At 32.7% G+C, this 17,450-nt stretch overlaps 3 protein-coding genes across 3 annotated transcripts; all 3 read right to left on the minus strand.

The window, feature by feature from the left end:
- Positions 1-618: 618 nt before the first annotated feature.
- Positions 619-4,874, minus strand: LOC139098171 (E3 ubiquitin-protein ligase KCMF1-like). Its single transcript, XM_070650294.1, has 3 exons — positions 4,541-4,874; positions 2,907-3,996; positions 619-2,303 (listed from the first exon to the last, which is right to left on the minus strand). The coding sequence occupies exons 1-3, from the start codon at positions 4,554-4,556 to the stop codon at positions 2,021-2,023; spliced, it is 1,389 nt and encodes a 462-aa protein (XP_070506395.1). The 5' UTR covers positions 4,557-4,874; the 3' UTR covers positions 619-2,020.
- An 812-nt stretch (positions 4,875-5,686) lies between these two features.
- Paf-AHalpha (Platelet-activating factor acetylhydrolase alpha) lies at positions 5,687-7,476 on the minus strand. The gene is made up of 3 exons (XM_070650394.1): positions 7,286-7,476; positions 6,349-6,792; positions 5,687-6,287 (listed from the first exon to the last, which is right to left on the minus strand). Exons 1-3 carry the CDS (start codon positions 7,395-7,397, stop codon positions 6,166-6,168), a joined length of 678 nt encoding a protein of 225 aa, XP_070506495.1. The 5' UTR covers positions 7,398-7,476; the 3' UTR covers positions 5,687-6,165.
- A 200-nt stretch (positions 7,477-7,676) lies between these two features.
- LOC139098148 (RNA-binding protein NOB1) lies at positions 7,677-9,160 on the minus strand. The gene is made up of 2 exons (XM_070650270.1): positions 9,033-9,160; positions 7,677-8,972 (listed from the first exon to the last, which is right to left on the minus strand). The coding sequence occupies exons 1-2, from the start codon at positions 9,096-9,098 to the stop codon at positions 7,734-7,736; spliced, it is 1,305 nt and encodes a 434-aa protein (XP_070506371.1). The 5' UTR covers positions 9,099-9,160; the 3' UTR covers positions 7,677-7,733.
- Between the last annotated feature and the right edge of the window lie 8,290 nt (positions 9,161-17,450).

Genomic DNA, 17,450 nt, shown 5'->3' on the forward strand with positions numbered 1-17,450 from the left:
AAGCACATGTTTGTTAGATAGCGTCACGTTTTCTTCACTAAGCTTGAGTTCAATTGCTTCAATTGAGCAATGTTTATGTATGAAGTATATACTTTTGGAATAAATTGTTGCTCTCATTTCAATTTTATACCTGATACTCAAGTCCATTCTCTTAATATTCCATTTGTAAGATAATCCTACAGATTTTGTTTAGATTTTTTCATGCTTTTTCAGATTCTTGAAACATTCTAGTGGAGACAAGGTCAACTTTAAGAATATAAGCAAGCAACGCTACGCGGAAATTGTTACATTTACAAAGAGATCGGAATCTTTTAAATAACATCTATCTATTTGTCTTAGATTCCTGATCAGTATCTCAATCCAATGTTATCCAGAGTTCCAATTTTGAACATTTGTCCTGCTTCAGCAAAGAAAAAGCATCTTGCCACCCAACGAACATCCTTAACCGCATTCAATTCCTCATCGATAATCCACAATTTGATTCCAATTTTAAAATGAAGTCTGTTCTTTTGCATCAAGCAATCATGATTCATATGGAATATGCAATCAATTTCGCAGGTATTCATGAAATAAAAAAGTCAATATAAAGTTTGATGTTTCTATAGCAAAAAAAGGAAGTTTGTGCACGTGAAATTCATTATAGATTTTTTTTTGTTTTATTTTTCATCATTTTTATTACTTTTTTCATTCAAACAGCCTTTATTTATGTGATTCATAGTTTTTCTTCATCCTTCCATCCATCATTTAAAATCATTTTTATGTTGGTTTTTTGTTTTGTGTTTGATGCCTTAAATAATCATTCAGTTTTCCTTTTTATCTTGTCGCCCTATGCATTATTAGTTCCTTTTATAGTACAATTTTCTATATTCACAAAAAAATTAACTTTTTTTTCTTCTTAAGGATTTAAAAATAATGAAAAAAGTGAAATTTTTTAAGAAAATTTTCTGCGATTTTTTTGAAAGAATTTTTTGTTTTATTATTTCTAACAGTTTAAGTCTTAACAAAGGGATGCAAACTTATTGATCACGAGTTTTGAGTCTACTGTTTTGGGATATATGTATTGGTGGTCAGACTATCTTTTGGTTGAAGGTCTGTGGATTTGCTCTATAGGATACACTCCAAATCATACCAATTAGAGATTAATCCTTGACGTCCACAAAGTAGAGTTGCAAAACAGGCACCTGTCTAGGCAAAAACGGTACAAATTATTGATAATTTGTGTGGTTATTCCTACAAAACCATACAAATTATCAAGTAATTGTACGGTTTTCGTCACTGGTGCCTGATTTGCAACTCTGTCACAAAGAATGAGCTTCTAGAAGACCCTACCTTGTTCTCTGTCACAAACTAACTTCCCTGACAACATCACGCAGCTTCACACCTTTCTTACCATCTAATATTAGGACAAAAGTGTTGATTTGAGGATGTATGACAGTCATTGATGATCTGTGTGACGGTTAACATTTTAAAGGAACTCCAAAATTCTCATTATCCAATGAAACTTCCCATAACTATTTAGTTTAGATTTGAAAGACTAGATTTATTATTTTAAAAGATTCTCTCCTACATCAAGGCTTCACATGATGCATTAACCTTGTCATAGACGCAACAGTAGCTGAATTAGAAGATTTAAATGAAGTAAGCATCCCTCAACTTTGCACCTCTTTTGAAATCACTCCGTAGAACTAACAGGAATAAAAAGAGTGGATATAAAGGGGAGAGATGATGGATTTACGTTTTCTCTGTCTATTAGTTAATTGTATATATATTATCTCCATAAATTCACTTTTTAAAGAAAAACTTTTTGTTGTTTTTTTTTTTGTTTAGTGATGAGTTTCTTATATTCATTTTTTTTATGTATCGTCAATAATTAATTATATTATGCATTAAAATTTATCATTCATCTTGTTTAGTTTTAGTTATCCTGTGGATATTCCACACATTTTAAAATGAAATAGAAACAATTATAAAATAATAATCATGATATAACCATTACACATCCCATACTATCATACATTCTCTATTTCCTAGCATTCGCAACTTTCCCTTTCTGTTGCTTTTTCCCACCATCATCCACAGATGACATTTCTTTCTTTCTCATAAAATTTTTCTTCATAGCTTCATTTCCATGATAAACAGTCCCTTGAGCACCACCATTATGCTCATCATCCACAGTCATTCTTTGAAACTGCTGTATCGCTGGCTCCACTATAGTTGCGACACTTTGAAGTGGCATTGGAGTAATCACATTTTGACTATTTTCATCTACCGTACCTAATAATAGCTCTTGAATATATAATGCTCTAAAAATACAGAGAAACAACAAAAAAAAGAGAATAAAGTTTGATTGAATAAGATATTAGTATGTAAATAAAGAATAATTGGTTAAATTGATGACTTTAGCGCATTCTTGCGATGATTGATGAGCCTTTTTTTTGAAATTCTGTGATTGAATTTCACAATTTTGAATATGTCAGCCTTCTATTTAGAGGACTGCCTGCTAATTTGAAATATTTTGGCAAGTGTCATTTATCAAAAAATGTTCACTATTAAGTCTAGTTGCATTCTTAAAAAATATATGAAATAACCAAAGTAAGGATTCATAAACTTGAAGGTTCTACGTTTTCATACTCTAAAATGTGTTTGACGACCTCATAGGAATGTGTTTGAAAATTGTTATTCACAACCAATTTCTTTGTGTATTAAAAATTGCTGTTACTAGGATTGTGTTAGCGAAGCTCCCTATTGTTTATATTATAGATCAATAATCTCTGTCGATTTTTTTCATATGCACGCCACATTTATGCATTACATCAATTTCAATTGATATCTTGTAATCGGACACGAGCATTTGCACTAAGCTAAAGTCAACAAATGATAAATTATTCAAAATATTTAATGCATACCTATCAGCCCTGTCTCGTTCAAGTTGTTCTCTTTCATCCTCATTCATAGCTGGTGACAATAAACGTGGCATCAAGAATTGACCGCTTGAGTTTGGAATTTGAATTGTTCCAACTTCGGCAACATTTGGTTGTGTATGAAGTCCTTGCAATTGAATGCCTGATGTTGGCATAAATGTTGCGGAAGACTGTCCATTAACTGCAGTTGAACTTGTTGCAGGCATTCCAGACAATTGACTTCTTGGCGATATTGTCATGAATGTATCCCTTGAGCTCCCACTATTGGACATAGCCGATAGAATTCGTTGAATACTTATACTTGCTGAATTACTGTTACTTCCGACACCACTTGTACCTGTGCTATTATTTGCTGCAGTTAAATTTGTGGATCCTGGTCGTCGACCAATATTTGTGATTCGATTTTCAATGGCCTGTCGTTCCATTTGAATTTGCATTTGAAGCTGCTGAAGTTGACGACGTGATCCGCCTGCTAATGTCTGTTGAAGCTCAGCAAAGAGATCTACTGATTGATCACTAGATGGTTCTTGATTAGATGGACTGAAACTAGCATTATTAGAACGTCGTGCTGATCGTACACCAGCACCAACTGCTGTTCTAGAAATCCGCCGAACTCCTCCGTGACGTATTCCAGAAGGTTCATTAATAAATTCAAATGTTGATGTGCCACCTCGTTGATGTTCTAATGTTAAATGTTCTGCTAAGTCATCAGTTTTAAGATTTGGATCACCACCCGGCGACGAAGCACAAACTGGACAAATAACTTCTATTGAACTATCGGATTCTGAATGTTCAGCAGTAACATGTTCAAGAAGTGTCGTTTCACTAAATCCCTTTTTGCTACAATAAGGACATGTGAAGCTTTGATATTGACGCGGTGAGCCACTTCCACTTCCATATGATACTTCAATCATCGAGCGTGTTAAAATACATTGAACAGCATGCTGTGTTGTGTGACGTGTTGATGTTGCATTACTTTCATAGCATTCAGCGCATAGATCATAATCATAACAGATTAAACATTTGTATCGTCGTCCACGAAAGTTGCTTTTCATACAATAATCACAACTGACTCCTATGAAATTTGAGAAAATAAATAAAAAAATGTTATTAAAAATTTGACTGAAAATTATTTACATTATTTGAATTTGGAAATACTTCATTTATTATTTTATAAACTTAACAACCCCAATGTGAGTCATGATTAGCTCATCTAGCGAACCAAATACTCAAATATGAGTACAACAGCAAATTTGTTTAACAAAAATATCTCTCTGTATTGCGACTGTTTTCAAGTAGACATTTTTCTTCGTTTTCTTCACTTGGTTTTTTTAATGCAAAAACAACAAAAAATCCAGTACACAAAAAATGTATATATTCCGTACTGGATCTCATCTATTTCGATCGACTTTAGTGATGAAAATTAATCGGAGTCTTATTTTCACTTAATTTCTCTTTCTAGCCTTTCTTCACACATCACAATCGTTTTCACGATCAACAATTTTACGTCATTTTCGTGACATTGTGAAAGCGTAGAAGAAAAATTGATGAGAGAAAATGAAAATTCCTTTTTCTCGCTCGACAAATTATATTGAAAATGTTCAAATTTCAATACATACCGTCGTGTTTGGACATATCAAGTTCCTTTAACAAATGAAAAGCTGCAATATTGTATTATCAACACTTTTGGAGCTATCTTTTCGTCCACGTTGAATCTGATGATGACTTAACAAAGTTTAAATAAATTAATTTCCCTATTTTTTCTAAATAAATTTTGAAATTTTTCTTAAGTTGACTTTTTCGTTTTTTCGATGCTTTTTCCTTATTTATTCTATTAATTTTCAAAGATTTCACTTTCTTCAAGTGTTAATTATATTCTTTTAGCTTTAATTAATGCATTTAAATAGCTTAATCACTTGGTTTTTTAATTTTTTTATAAATAGAAAAATATTTTTTTTTTCTTTGAAAATTAAATTCCGTGAAAAAAATTGTACATCGACGCTGGATTGTTTGCTCTAATTGTAGATATTTGACATTATTTTGAAATTGAGTTCGTCATTCCTAAACTTCTTGAAGAATCTTTATTAAGATTGTTGATTCCCTTTTATCATTTTGATATAATGTTGTCTAAATCAGTAGATTTTGAGAAAATTGAGGAAAAACATGACCATACTGAAAAGCGTACGTTATTTTGAAATTTTTTTGACCGTTATTAGCTTGTTGTATTGGAAGCATTTGGGATTGAAGATTCCTATGATCACGAGAAACATTTGATGTTGCGTATGTCTGAAGCTGCAGTTTTTATTGTGAAACTAATCCAATTCCAAAGGAAACCTCAAACGTACCTGAAAAATTGCCCATACCAGACCAATGTCCTCGTCCGAAGCAGTGCCAATCTTTTTGTTGATATTGATGAACTTCGTAACATTGTCCCGAATTCGCACATCATATACAGCTGTTTAAATATCTGTTATTTAAAGACGGTAAAGATTGTCACCCAACATGTTGTCAACTATTGCGAAGGCTTTCCATACCCAAAGTGTGAGCACTTCTTTAAAACACCGCATGATTCATACCTTTAATTTCAATTCTCTACAATATTCAGTAACACCATTTATATTGGAACAGTTTTAATACTTACCACATTATGGATTGAACCTAATTAAGACATAACAATTTTGTATTCATTACTGTGTCTTATGAGTCATATTCTAGAGAAATTCTGCAAAAACAGAAGCCGATCAGCATGAAAGAAAAAGTCATAATTATGTTCTTAAACTCTTAAGTGCTTTATTCATGTAAAAATGCTGTACGATCTCTCGCTAAGATTCACAATAAAATAATAATAATAATAATAAAAATAATATAATTAAGTAGGAATGTACGGCTTAGAAGCTTAACACAAAACTCTTTCTAATTTTTTTTTTCATCACCTTTAAGGCTTGACGCAAAACACAAGCAAATATCTTTTTTTTTAATGCAAAGAGCGTTCCTTTCCATTCTATCAATTACTTTTTGGTAAATTTTCCACAATTCTAATTGTATATAAATTTTAATTATTTAATAATTATTGATGTTATATCTCTTAAAAAAGCAAGGCGAGCATCCAAAACGAAAAAAAAAAAATGTTTAATTCCAATGCACAATTCTTTAAGTTGATTTTCTCTTTTTTTGTGGTTTTTTAATGCCCAACATAAGCTTTTTTGTGTTGAGTAATTGCAAATATAGTATAATTAATGAGATTTTATTCCGATGGTGTTAAAAGCTCCTTTTCATTTTCATTTAATATCTGATTTAAGACATCCAGAACAGGTTCAAAGAGCTTTTTACTAGCAGCATTTGTGAGATTGAGGTAGTCATATAAATCTAATTAAGAGAAATAATGTGTTAATCGATATTCATGGAATTAAAATAATAAGTAACTTACCATGATGACTTATTGTTCCATCATTTTGGACTAATCCTTTTGAAATGTCAATGATTTGTACTTTCTGCAAACCATGACACTTTTCCTGAATTATTTTATTGACAGTATCGATTTTTTCACGCAATGGATTAGGTTTATGACCTCTCGGAAGTAGCGTAAGAAGAATAATGAAGGAACCAGCCCTTCTTTTGCGAATTTCTTGAACGCAATGCATAATACCTTCTGAGATCTCTTCCGCTGAGTTAGTTGGTGTATTATTTGTCCCACAATTGAGTACAATAATTTTAGGCTTCACTTTCTCAATTTCACCTTGCTCGATTCGCCATAAAATATTTTCTATTAAATCGCCTCTTATACTAAAGTTTAAAACGTGCATCTCCTCAAAGCTTCTATACATTTCCGTCGATACTAGTCCTTCCAGGATGTCATCTCCAATAAAGACGACTAAAATGAAAAATTGTTTAGTTAGTGAAAATTCATTTAATTGTTGTAGCTTTCAACTTTTCGACCCATTTTCTTTCAGTTCTGTGCCAATTTTCATTTCCCGATTCCTAAAATTCATTGAGCCATAGCTTTACAGTTCTTTTCCCTGAATTACACTTTGCAAAACAAACTCGTGTGCCTCACTGGATGTATTTTATGACTTCAAAAACTATTCAGCACTTGCTGTAGCTGATGTCTAACAAAAAGACAAAAATCCCGAATCTTAACTTTGTGCTTAAATTAAGTTATTACCGAAACTAATTTTCCAAATAGCACAAAGTGAAACACTCGGCAATAATGAAGATACTGTTTTTACAGTAACATTGGTACTTTGGCACACACTTTCTATACTTAACACCATGGGTCAATTTCGCAAGTTTAAAGCAGCACGTCCCAAAAATTAGTTTCGCTAAATGACCACAAACACATCGGTGTAAAAATTAATTTTTCTTACTTTCTGGATCTTTTTCTAAACAATCCTGAAGAAAACGCTTATGTATTGACATCCATCGATCATCTTCAAGGTCAGGCTTTTCACAAGGAACACAGCAATTGTTAATACTCATTTTTTTACAAGAGATTACAAAAATTTTAAGAAAATTTATATTTTGATTGGACAGAGTTGCTCTATTGGTATTTGGGTTAGATGAGTGAAATTCCAAATTACTCTATTACTTTGTTCCTGAATATCCTGTCAATACCGTCTGTATGATGCTTAGAATGATCAGAACAGCAATAACTTGTTCCACAAATCATTAATATTTGAGACTTCTCGATAGCCAACTCTGTAATTTGCAAAAATATTTTTCGCATCATTTTTAGTTTAAATTTAGAAAAATCGTTAATTTTAATTTCAAATAAAAATTTTTATTCAATAAAATATTAATTACAGCATTATTTCATTACTTCTTATTCTTCTTGTATCCTCTACGATTATTATCATATTCGTAGTTTTGCATCCATTGTTTAATATTGGTCGTTCCTCTTAATTTTGATGAGCGAGAGTCTAAATCACGAATAACGAAAGGTGAATAACCGGCAGTATAATTATCATCCAATGCATCTGTTTTTTGGAGAGCTTTCTTCGAAACTCTTTGTTGTGGAATAAGCTGATCAGCAAAGAGCAATGGATTGACTGCATGTTTGCCTCCTTTAGGCTTACTAATTGTTTGATTCTTGAATTTCGTTGTAATTTGCTTTCTTGGATTCAAATGAATGACTTTCTCGCCTTTCTCATTAACAGACACAGAGACACGCTTAAGTGTCTTATTTCCGCATTTTGGACAAAAGACTTTTGTGGAATCTGTTGTTGTTTTGAAGCATGTATAGCACCTTAAGATGAATGTTCTCACATATTTGATAATTCGACCATCAAGTGCTGTAACATTCAGGTTCATTTGTTTAAGGACATTTTGCATGGCAAAATCTGTGGTGATACATCCAACTTCTACTTCCTTTTCCTCTAATACATCAGATGAGAAATTTTTCTTGACATTCTTGATATTACTCGGTGTAATCCAAGATTCGTCGTCATTATCGCTTGTATTTGATTCATTGTCGGAGCTCTCTTCTTCTTGATCTAATTCCATTTGCTTTGAATCTTCAGCTTCATCAGTTACAGCTTGCAAAACATCACCAGATTCTTCGTTTGATGGACTTATGTCCATTGTGCACAATTTTTCAATCAATTGCTCATTAATTTCCTCCTCTTGACCATCCTCTGTGTTATTTTCTGCCATATCTTCTTCTTCCTCCTCGTCGAAGTCTTCCTCAATTTCGTCCCATTCATCTTCACCATCTTTTGGATTGTAAAATCCAGGCAATTGATTGCGATTTTTAGATTCTTCTGTAGGTTTTGCTGTGTAATGTGTCTGAGCTGCGATCGGTTCCTTTCTTAAATGATTTGTTCCAACTAATTGCTTCTCTAAATCATATGTAAGTGCCACAACTTTAATATCTGTGGCTGATAAAGTCGCAAAATCACCAGTTTTCTTTGAAAATTCCGTCACAATTTTTACTGCTTCTGGATCTGGTTGTTTAATCTCCAAATTGTATGGAAGCAATACTAGATTCTTTAATTGTTTACTGTTCTTGACTTCATCCACAACTTCCTGGATTGTGTAAATATTTTCAGCTAGTTCCTTCAAAGAAAATTAATAACATTGAAATATTGAGTAATATGGCTTAATTCAAGTATTTACCTGCAGCTGTGCATTATCTATGAATGCAGTTGTATCAACAACCAAGTTTTTCACTTTCTTAGACATGTTTTAATGCTTTAATTAATTGAAATGTGATTTTGTTTTTGGTCTCAACATGTGAGAATTATTTATTTAGAAATTCAAATTTTAAAAAATCGTTACGAGTAAGAACTCAAAAGTGCGGAAAACTTAAAATTTCAAAAAATATAGATCGACATGACACGTGACACTAATTATAACGGACAAAGAGCAATAAAAACAATTTTTTAATGAGCGAAAACACACAGAACATTTTGTAAACTATTTGAAAATTACTTTAATTAATAATCGCATGACGCCAAACTAATTTATATTCCATATGTTATTGCAATAGATCTTTCAATTGAAGAATTTATTATCCTTTTCTTTTAATACTTTTTGAAAATTTTCCATAATGTGCATTGCAAAAGACCAGAGAAAAATTGTGGAACATTCATTTGATGACTGAACCAGTTCTCAATTGCATAAGCTTCCGTCGGTACTTGAAAATGATTAAAGATCGTTAATTATATATTTTGTTGGAAACAAGTTTTACTTCTCTCTTAATAAAAAGCAACTGCAGCATTTACAGTGCACTGCGATTGCATGCAATATTCAATAACTCAATCATTAAAATTAAATTGTTGATCTCGAGAATGTTGTCAAGGGGACGATCATAAATGATGACTAATTGTTAAGGTGGATTTTGGGATCAAGCTCAGAGGTGGGAAACCTTTGTGCCGCGGCACACAAGTGTGTTGTCAAAATTTGTTGAAAATGCCATGAACTGTATGTTGTGCGCGGTTCCGGTCGAGGTATATCATCGAGGTATGTAGCTGAGAATGAAAGGTTGTCCACCACTGATCTAGCTGTATGACATCCTTTACATCATAACTACTTCATTCTCTGGTCGTACAGATCAATTATGATTCATGACTTCCTATAAATGTCGCCTGAAGCTGACTGTAATTTCCAATGTCAAGTGCAACACTATCTTCATCAATAGCATCGTTCCAAGAGATCTTTGGATCCTTGCCATCCTTAACATCTTAATAACAAAAAGTATCAGCTCTTAATCCACAATTTCTTGAGTGACATCACCTATGAAAATCCCCTAAATGATCTCTGATGTATTCATATTAATAATCAAAGTAATAAGCTATACGTCATTAAATCATTCGGATCACAACAGGCATTAAGCCTTAATACAAATTGCGTCGAAATGTCACCGAGAAAAAAAACATTTTTATCTTCGATTTATGTAAATGATGATTCATCTTGGACAGTCATGACTGGCGAGAGTGAGAGAAAAGATGTGTGGCGGCAAAATAGTTTGTATTACAAAACCTGCCTTGCCTTTCTGCTTTCCATTTCAATAAACTGACTCCGCTATCATCCGACCAACTCAACAGTATCACTGAATTGGAATTTAAAATATTTCTTTCTTATTCATACTGTATACTGAATTTCAAGAGCATACACGATTAAAAAGAAATTCATCAGTTGCTCTTCTTTCTTCCGATTATTCTCTTGGCACATACTCGGCGCCGATATATTTGGAGTATTATAATATGCAACATTCACAGAACAACACAATTGAGATCCATTCATAAATTTTCCATGTAAGAGTTGGAGCTTATTTTATTATGATTAATGTTGGCTGTTGGTCATTTTGGGGAGCAGTGATCTCCATTTATTAATTTGGAAAAGATTTGATGAATTAGTTCCAGTAAAAAGAGATGATTTTTAATTTCTTTATTCCTTGTATTTATTTTGTATCCATTTTGATCCAAATGAAGCTGTTTTGATTGTAAAATGATGCCAAACATGATTAATATGTGGAGGAGAAGTCACATCAACAAAAGAATGTAAAGGAACACATCAAGGAACTTATGATATTCTCAATATCCATGAGATCTTCTTGATCTTGTACCCATAATGTTCCCAATAGCGTAAAGGAAGCATTGTCGATGATTACGTGGCTCTGGATCTCTTAAATGAGGAACATTTAAGTGTTTTGTTGCACTTCTGACTCGATGACAGGCTGGTGTTGTAATAGGATGTCATCAAAAGTAAAATCAGACAATTGTTCGCTGATTAAAGCTTCAAAGTTGACAACGTGATCACTTCCGTAAGCGTGTTTATGCCATAAGCTTCAAGGTCATTGTCGTATTTCTCCTGGGCATTTAATCAGTTGTATACGATGCGCGGTAGTTCTCTGGGAAGCAGATTGGCACTGCTACGGACGAAGTCATTGTCCTGTATGGCCAATTCGGGATTGTCAACTTGTTCTAAGTTGGCGATGAAAAAAGATAAAAATTAAAAAGATTGCCGAATATGGAGATGTTTTAAGGTACAAGAAAACAGTCGTCAAATACTGATTATAGGATGTTGCCAAACAATACGACTGTATTAAAAATGTCACCACATATTATTTAGGAACGTCAATGTAAAACATATGAGATGAAGTACATTTTGGTTACATGTGCAGTAATGAGTAGAAAATAGTAAATGACTGGAAATGACTATGATGATGACGACAATTCAAGGAAGTAAAAAATACTTTAAAATTCAAATTCTAAAAATCCGTTAATTATTCATAATTCCAGACACCAGCAAAAAACAGAACTAATTCGCTATAATAAGCAGCCAGACGTAAAAAAGAGCATCGTATTACTACGAAGAATTTCTTTTCTTATTTAATTTTCTCGTTCTTTCAATTTTTCATGAAAAATTTCAATAATACAGCTCAACTGTTTTTTATCTGATTATTATTCACTAGCATTCATGCGTGCGTCATCATTTAAACAGTAAAGGCTCATTTAAAATTTGCCAAAAAAGAATTTGACGATAAAAACAACATTTTTTTAATTAATAACAGACGCAACGACAACGAAACGAGACAAAAAGCATGGCAGCGCATATCATCATCATAGCGCATAGTTACACACATTAAAACGTGCTGCATGAGAAAAAAGGCACTGCAGTAAATTAAATTTAAAATAAAATATATTGCGGCTTCTTATACAGCAAAAAGGAAAGGCATCAACAGCAGCACTTACAATAAGAAGTCGCGCAAGAGACAAAAAGGAACTAAATGTACATTGGGTTATGGCATTTAAGAAATGAAATAAGAGGAAGGCAATATAAAAATTACATTGTGAGTCTGGTTGCATGTGAGTAAAAGGTCTTGAAAGAGAAAGTTTTATCGGCATTGCCATAAACTTTCTGCTGTTTTTTTTCTCATTATTCTCTTGGTTTATCTTTCGATTGAAGGCCTTTGATGAACGATGCATTTCAAGAGGTTTCATTTTACTGCTCAATGCACTTTTAGCAATCTGATACACACATTTCACTCGCAGACATTTATTTTTACTTGAAGCATGTTATGTGTGACTGGTGGCATTTATTTTATGCAGTTTGTGACTTGTTGACAGCTGAAAAACAACATTTGATGATTAACGACTTTTTCAAATTTAAATTTTAACGGTCTTTTCAATTTTAAAATTGAAGAGTTCTTAGAAAAATGAAAATTCAAAATTAAGAAAGTCGTTAAAAATTATGAAATTGCGACATGCGCTTCATTGAAGCATAAATTTGTCACTTTCTCTGTAATATGTTTTATGAATGCTTGAATGATTAAGAAACTCTCATAAAATATGCGTTTGTGCTTAGACAGCACTGCATATGCAGCATAGTAATAAAACAATATAAAAGATTGCGAAAAACGCCTTCGTATACAAATTTTTATGTTTTTGACCCAACCATATCATTAAAGGAGATAAAAATCTTTTGTTTTTTTTTATTATTATTTATATACATTTTTATGTAGCACAAAAGCAGCATTATGCTGAATTTATAATTCTGCACCAGCATATCCTGATATAAATTTCTCTCTCTATGCAATGCATGAGCCGACTCCAAAACAATTCATTTTTTTGTTGAACTTGCACTTTCCCCCATGACAACAACAATGACTGCCTATTTCATTATAATAATTTTGTCCCTTTCTTCCTTATCATTTCTTTCAGGTATTTTGCATATATGACATTATTAATAATTATACCCAAACGTACTATCCATTTACAGGCACGAAAAAATATTTCACTGAACATGTCATTTCCGGGAGTTGAACATAATAACAATAATCCAATATACCTCCTTAATGTAATTAAATTTAATTTAAAATGTTGCTGATAATTTTAATCGTCATTTTTATGACATGGGAGGATGTGTCTGGCAATAAAATTTTTGACACGATTTTTAGAGGTCTTAATAAACATAAATTGGACTCATTAAACATTGTTGGATTGGATTTTATTGCGATTTCCTTTGATTTTAATGAATTGGAGTAAATTTTAAATTTTTAACGGTTAAAAATATTTTAAAATTTGGAACCACACAAATGTTATGTAATTCTGATGATGTTGTAAGGTTTTGATATGTAAATTTTTGTGAGGTTATAAATATTTTGTTGTATTGTTCTAGATGGAATTAAAACTGTTATATGGTTCTGAAACATTTACTTTTGTATGGATCTGACTTGATTTCTATGTTTTTTACGAAATTTGACTTTAAAATTCAGCTTTAACCCCAAAAAAAAATTCTGCGACATAGAATAGCCTTCAACATGCTTAATCTAACAACAACTATGTTTCATTATCAATTTTAAAATAATAATAAAAATCGGAAGAGATATGCAAAAAGCAATAAATTAAAATTTATTAGCCACTCTGAAATCTCAAATACGAATAAAATTCAGACGCAGAATCTCCTATTTTAAATGACTAACAAACATTTGTTCTCCCTACAAATAAATAAATAATTCGCAATCTGAAATGAATTATAGCTAATTTTTTTTTTTTTTTTTGAAATATTCAGGGCAAAAATCGAGATTTAATTTTAATATGCGTGGAGAACTTACTGATTCACACACATTTAAAAAAATTGTGTTTATAGAATTAAATTTTAATTGTTTCAAAGTCAATAATTCGAGTGAGGCGGGAGGAATGAAAAAAGAAATGAGGAAACGTTCATGCATAACAAGCAGTTTTATGTAGGGAAAAGAAACAAAACAATCATGTACTAAAGAAAACTTAGTTAAGTTAGGGATCGATCGAAAGTGACGTAGACTAAGAAATGGATATCCTTAAGAGTTCGTGAGTTGGGATTGAGACATCCAGGGATGATCTGGATCTCAAGAATCTATTGAAATCGCGATCTTAGACCATTGCTGAATAACTTTTTGTATTTCGCAGTAAGCCTCGACCGAAACCTCACACAACATACGGTTCACGGCACACAGATTGCTCTTAACTGTCTTAGACACTTCCCAACCTCAAAATGCCATTAAAATACTACAAACCCATCTATAGACACACTCCCCATATATTCCAGACATCACTAATGAACCAACCATTGTCTTAGCCTAACTGTATGAAATTACAGAACTATATTTATTTATGCTTCATTTTTTTGAAACATATGTACGATTGTTATTGTTATTCAATCGTCTGCAAACGTGAATTTTTAATTTTTAAAAGCAAACATGCATGCAGAACACAAAAAAAAACTGCATGCTTGTACTTATTCAATGAATGAAAGAAAATTTTCTCTCTTCTACAGCATAATTCTCGGGATTGCAGCTAGACCGTATCACATTTTGAATTGTGTGTTGTTTTTAGCCTTACTAAATCCTGCCTCTACAGAAGAACCGAAACAATAACATTCTTGACGCCATCGCATGCTGTTTTAGGATGTTTTATGAGTTCACTACCTGAGTGCCAAAAAGCAAAAGTATTCATAATGATCATTAGAATTATAAATCATAGTAGACCTAATAAATTGCAATATGTAGGATGAAATTGGGATTTTTTTAAAAAGGATATGCAGCACATATGATGATTATTATGTTCAAGAGGGTCGAAAAATGGGATTTTTTTAAACAGTCACTGTGACTGATTTTTAGGGAAAATATGAAGATCATTAAGAATGAAAAATCAGGGGCTGATTACTCCGATGGTGTTACGATACGGCACGGAATAGGCACAACACTGGTATGGAACAGTGGCGCACCGAGTTACGATCCTGATCGAGTGGCACTACCACTTGTATGAAATACTACTTTGCCGTACTTGGTGTGCCACTGTCACATACCATTGGGGTACCTATACCGTATCCTACTCTTACCAGAGAAATCGGTCCCAAGAACATGTTAGGAACTCCTTTCATGATCACCAACATTTAAAATCTCAAAATCCGTTAAATTTCTAACTAACATCCAATTTAATATCAATCACTTTACAGTCTTTATACCATTTTATCGATAGCTACACACGATCAAAAAGTATCAATCGATGTCACATCTAGTCCATAAGTGAACGACCGCATGTATTTTTATAACACAACGATCATTATCACTTATTTTTTTATCGTTTATGATCTAATCCAGTTAGTCATCATTAATCAGTATATTAAAGAGTGACATGTGACACCCATACAGTAATCATAAAAAAAATTCCCCATTCAATTGTAGCGAGTTTCCTATTCCTACATTCTCAATTTCATGAGAATCACGTTCTACATCCATCAGACAAAATATGAACAAAGTATCAACTTTCGTTGATGTTTTATGCCTTAAAAAAATGCATTTCTACGAAATCGGAAATGAGAGAAATTCATCAATAAACTTATATACCCTAAAGAATATAATTCAGATGAAATTCTATTATCATTATTTTTGTTGAGGGTGAGGAATGTAGGAATGAAATAAGCAAAATTGGTTGTCAATGTGCTTGCAAGCATGAATATGAGTGTGTATAAAACACAAATAATTTTGTTTGTCTTCCTACTTGAGCCAATCGAGTCAGTGTAGCAGTGTTGGATGTTTGCTGTCGATATATAGTATCATTGTACGGAAATAAGGAACAACTTTGCAGATTTTAAAGCTGGATCTTTATAAATATACCCGAATCTTGAAATTCCTTGAATTATCTATTTCAGCGTGTGTCGATCAGCATATCAAGGCTTGAAGGAAGCATATCAAGCCGAAATCCTGTACCTTCATGGAACATTCGAGACATATTTGCTATAATTAAAAGAAATACAGTTATAGGTTAGAACTGATTCTTAAAAAAATAAACATCCAGTTTAGTGTAAACATTTCCTTTTGACTTAGTCATCCAATTCCTAAAACTTCAAGACACCTGATCACTACCCAATCAAAACAACAGACCGAAATATCCCACACACAATTCCCTCAAATAACAACACTGGTCAGTATAGTTTTGCTATTGTTATTATTATGAAATACTCTTGGCAGTAGCTCTCTTTCCGTACACAGAAGTGTCACTGGGTTGAAATATTGTTTGTATTCTAATCACGTACAGCATTAAACCATATCATTATAATCATTATTCTTCTCTTCTTTTTTGTGACTTTAATTAAACATAAATTGCCATTTCCTCATTTTAACATGAGCCTACGCACTTCTGCCTTAATAATCTCATCCAAGTAAGCAAGTTGCTCTCATTGTCGGATAATAATAAAAAGATTTAAGTCGGATGTTCTGGACACTTTATGTGTGCATTTTATCATCATCATCGTTGTCGTCATTGTTCATTCATCAAATTCTAAGGATATCCGAGAAAATCTCATTTGGCTTTAATGAAAACAAGAGCACCGGGATGGCTTTGCTCGATCTTCGCAAAGCCTTCGACAGTGTCTGGCACGATGGATTGATCCACAAACTCGCTATGTATAAGTATCCAACATATTTAATCAAGCTGTTGCAATCATTTCTCGCCAATCGTTCAGCCTTCGTAGTATGTCAAAAGTCGTTCTCTTATACCTTTGATGTCACGTCTGGAGTGCCACAAGGCTCTCTTATTGCTCCACATTTATTCAATCTGTTCATCAATGATGTCCCAATTCCATCAAAGGGTCATCTTTGTTTGTACGCTGATGACACAGCCTTCTTTGTACAATATCCTTGGAAGAATCTTAAGTCCATTAAATCTGAATTGTCCAAAACGGTATGTCGTCTACAAAGCTTTTTCCATGACTGGAAAATCAAACTGAACGAATCAAAGACAGAGTTTATTGTTTTCTCTAAATCGACGAAAATGATCCGGAGTTTAGAGAACGACTCTATCAGCTTCAACGGCCAGTCGTTCAACTGGAAGGAGTCAGTTAGATATCTGGGCGTTATTCTCGATCGGAAATTGACATATAAGCAACACATTGACCGTTCGATCCAAAAAGCTAGTGCTGCTAGCTTTTCAAGTCTATATTGCCTACTTTTTAGAAAGTCGTTTGCCTCTGTGGACTCAAAAATAAGAGTGTTTAAATCACTCATCAGGCCGATTCTAACTTATGCTTGTCCAATTTTTGCAAATGCTG

This window comes from Chironomus tepperi, unplaced genomic scaffold (genome assembly GCF_022539635.2).
Source record: "Chironomus tepperi strain 1889 unplaced genomic scaffold, CSIRO-AGI_Ctep_v1 contig_445, whole genome shotgun sequence".
NCBI classification, from domain to species: Eukaryota; Metazoa; Arthropoda; class Insecta; order Diptera; family Chironomidae; genus Chironomus; species Chironomus tepperi.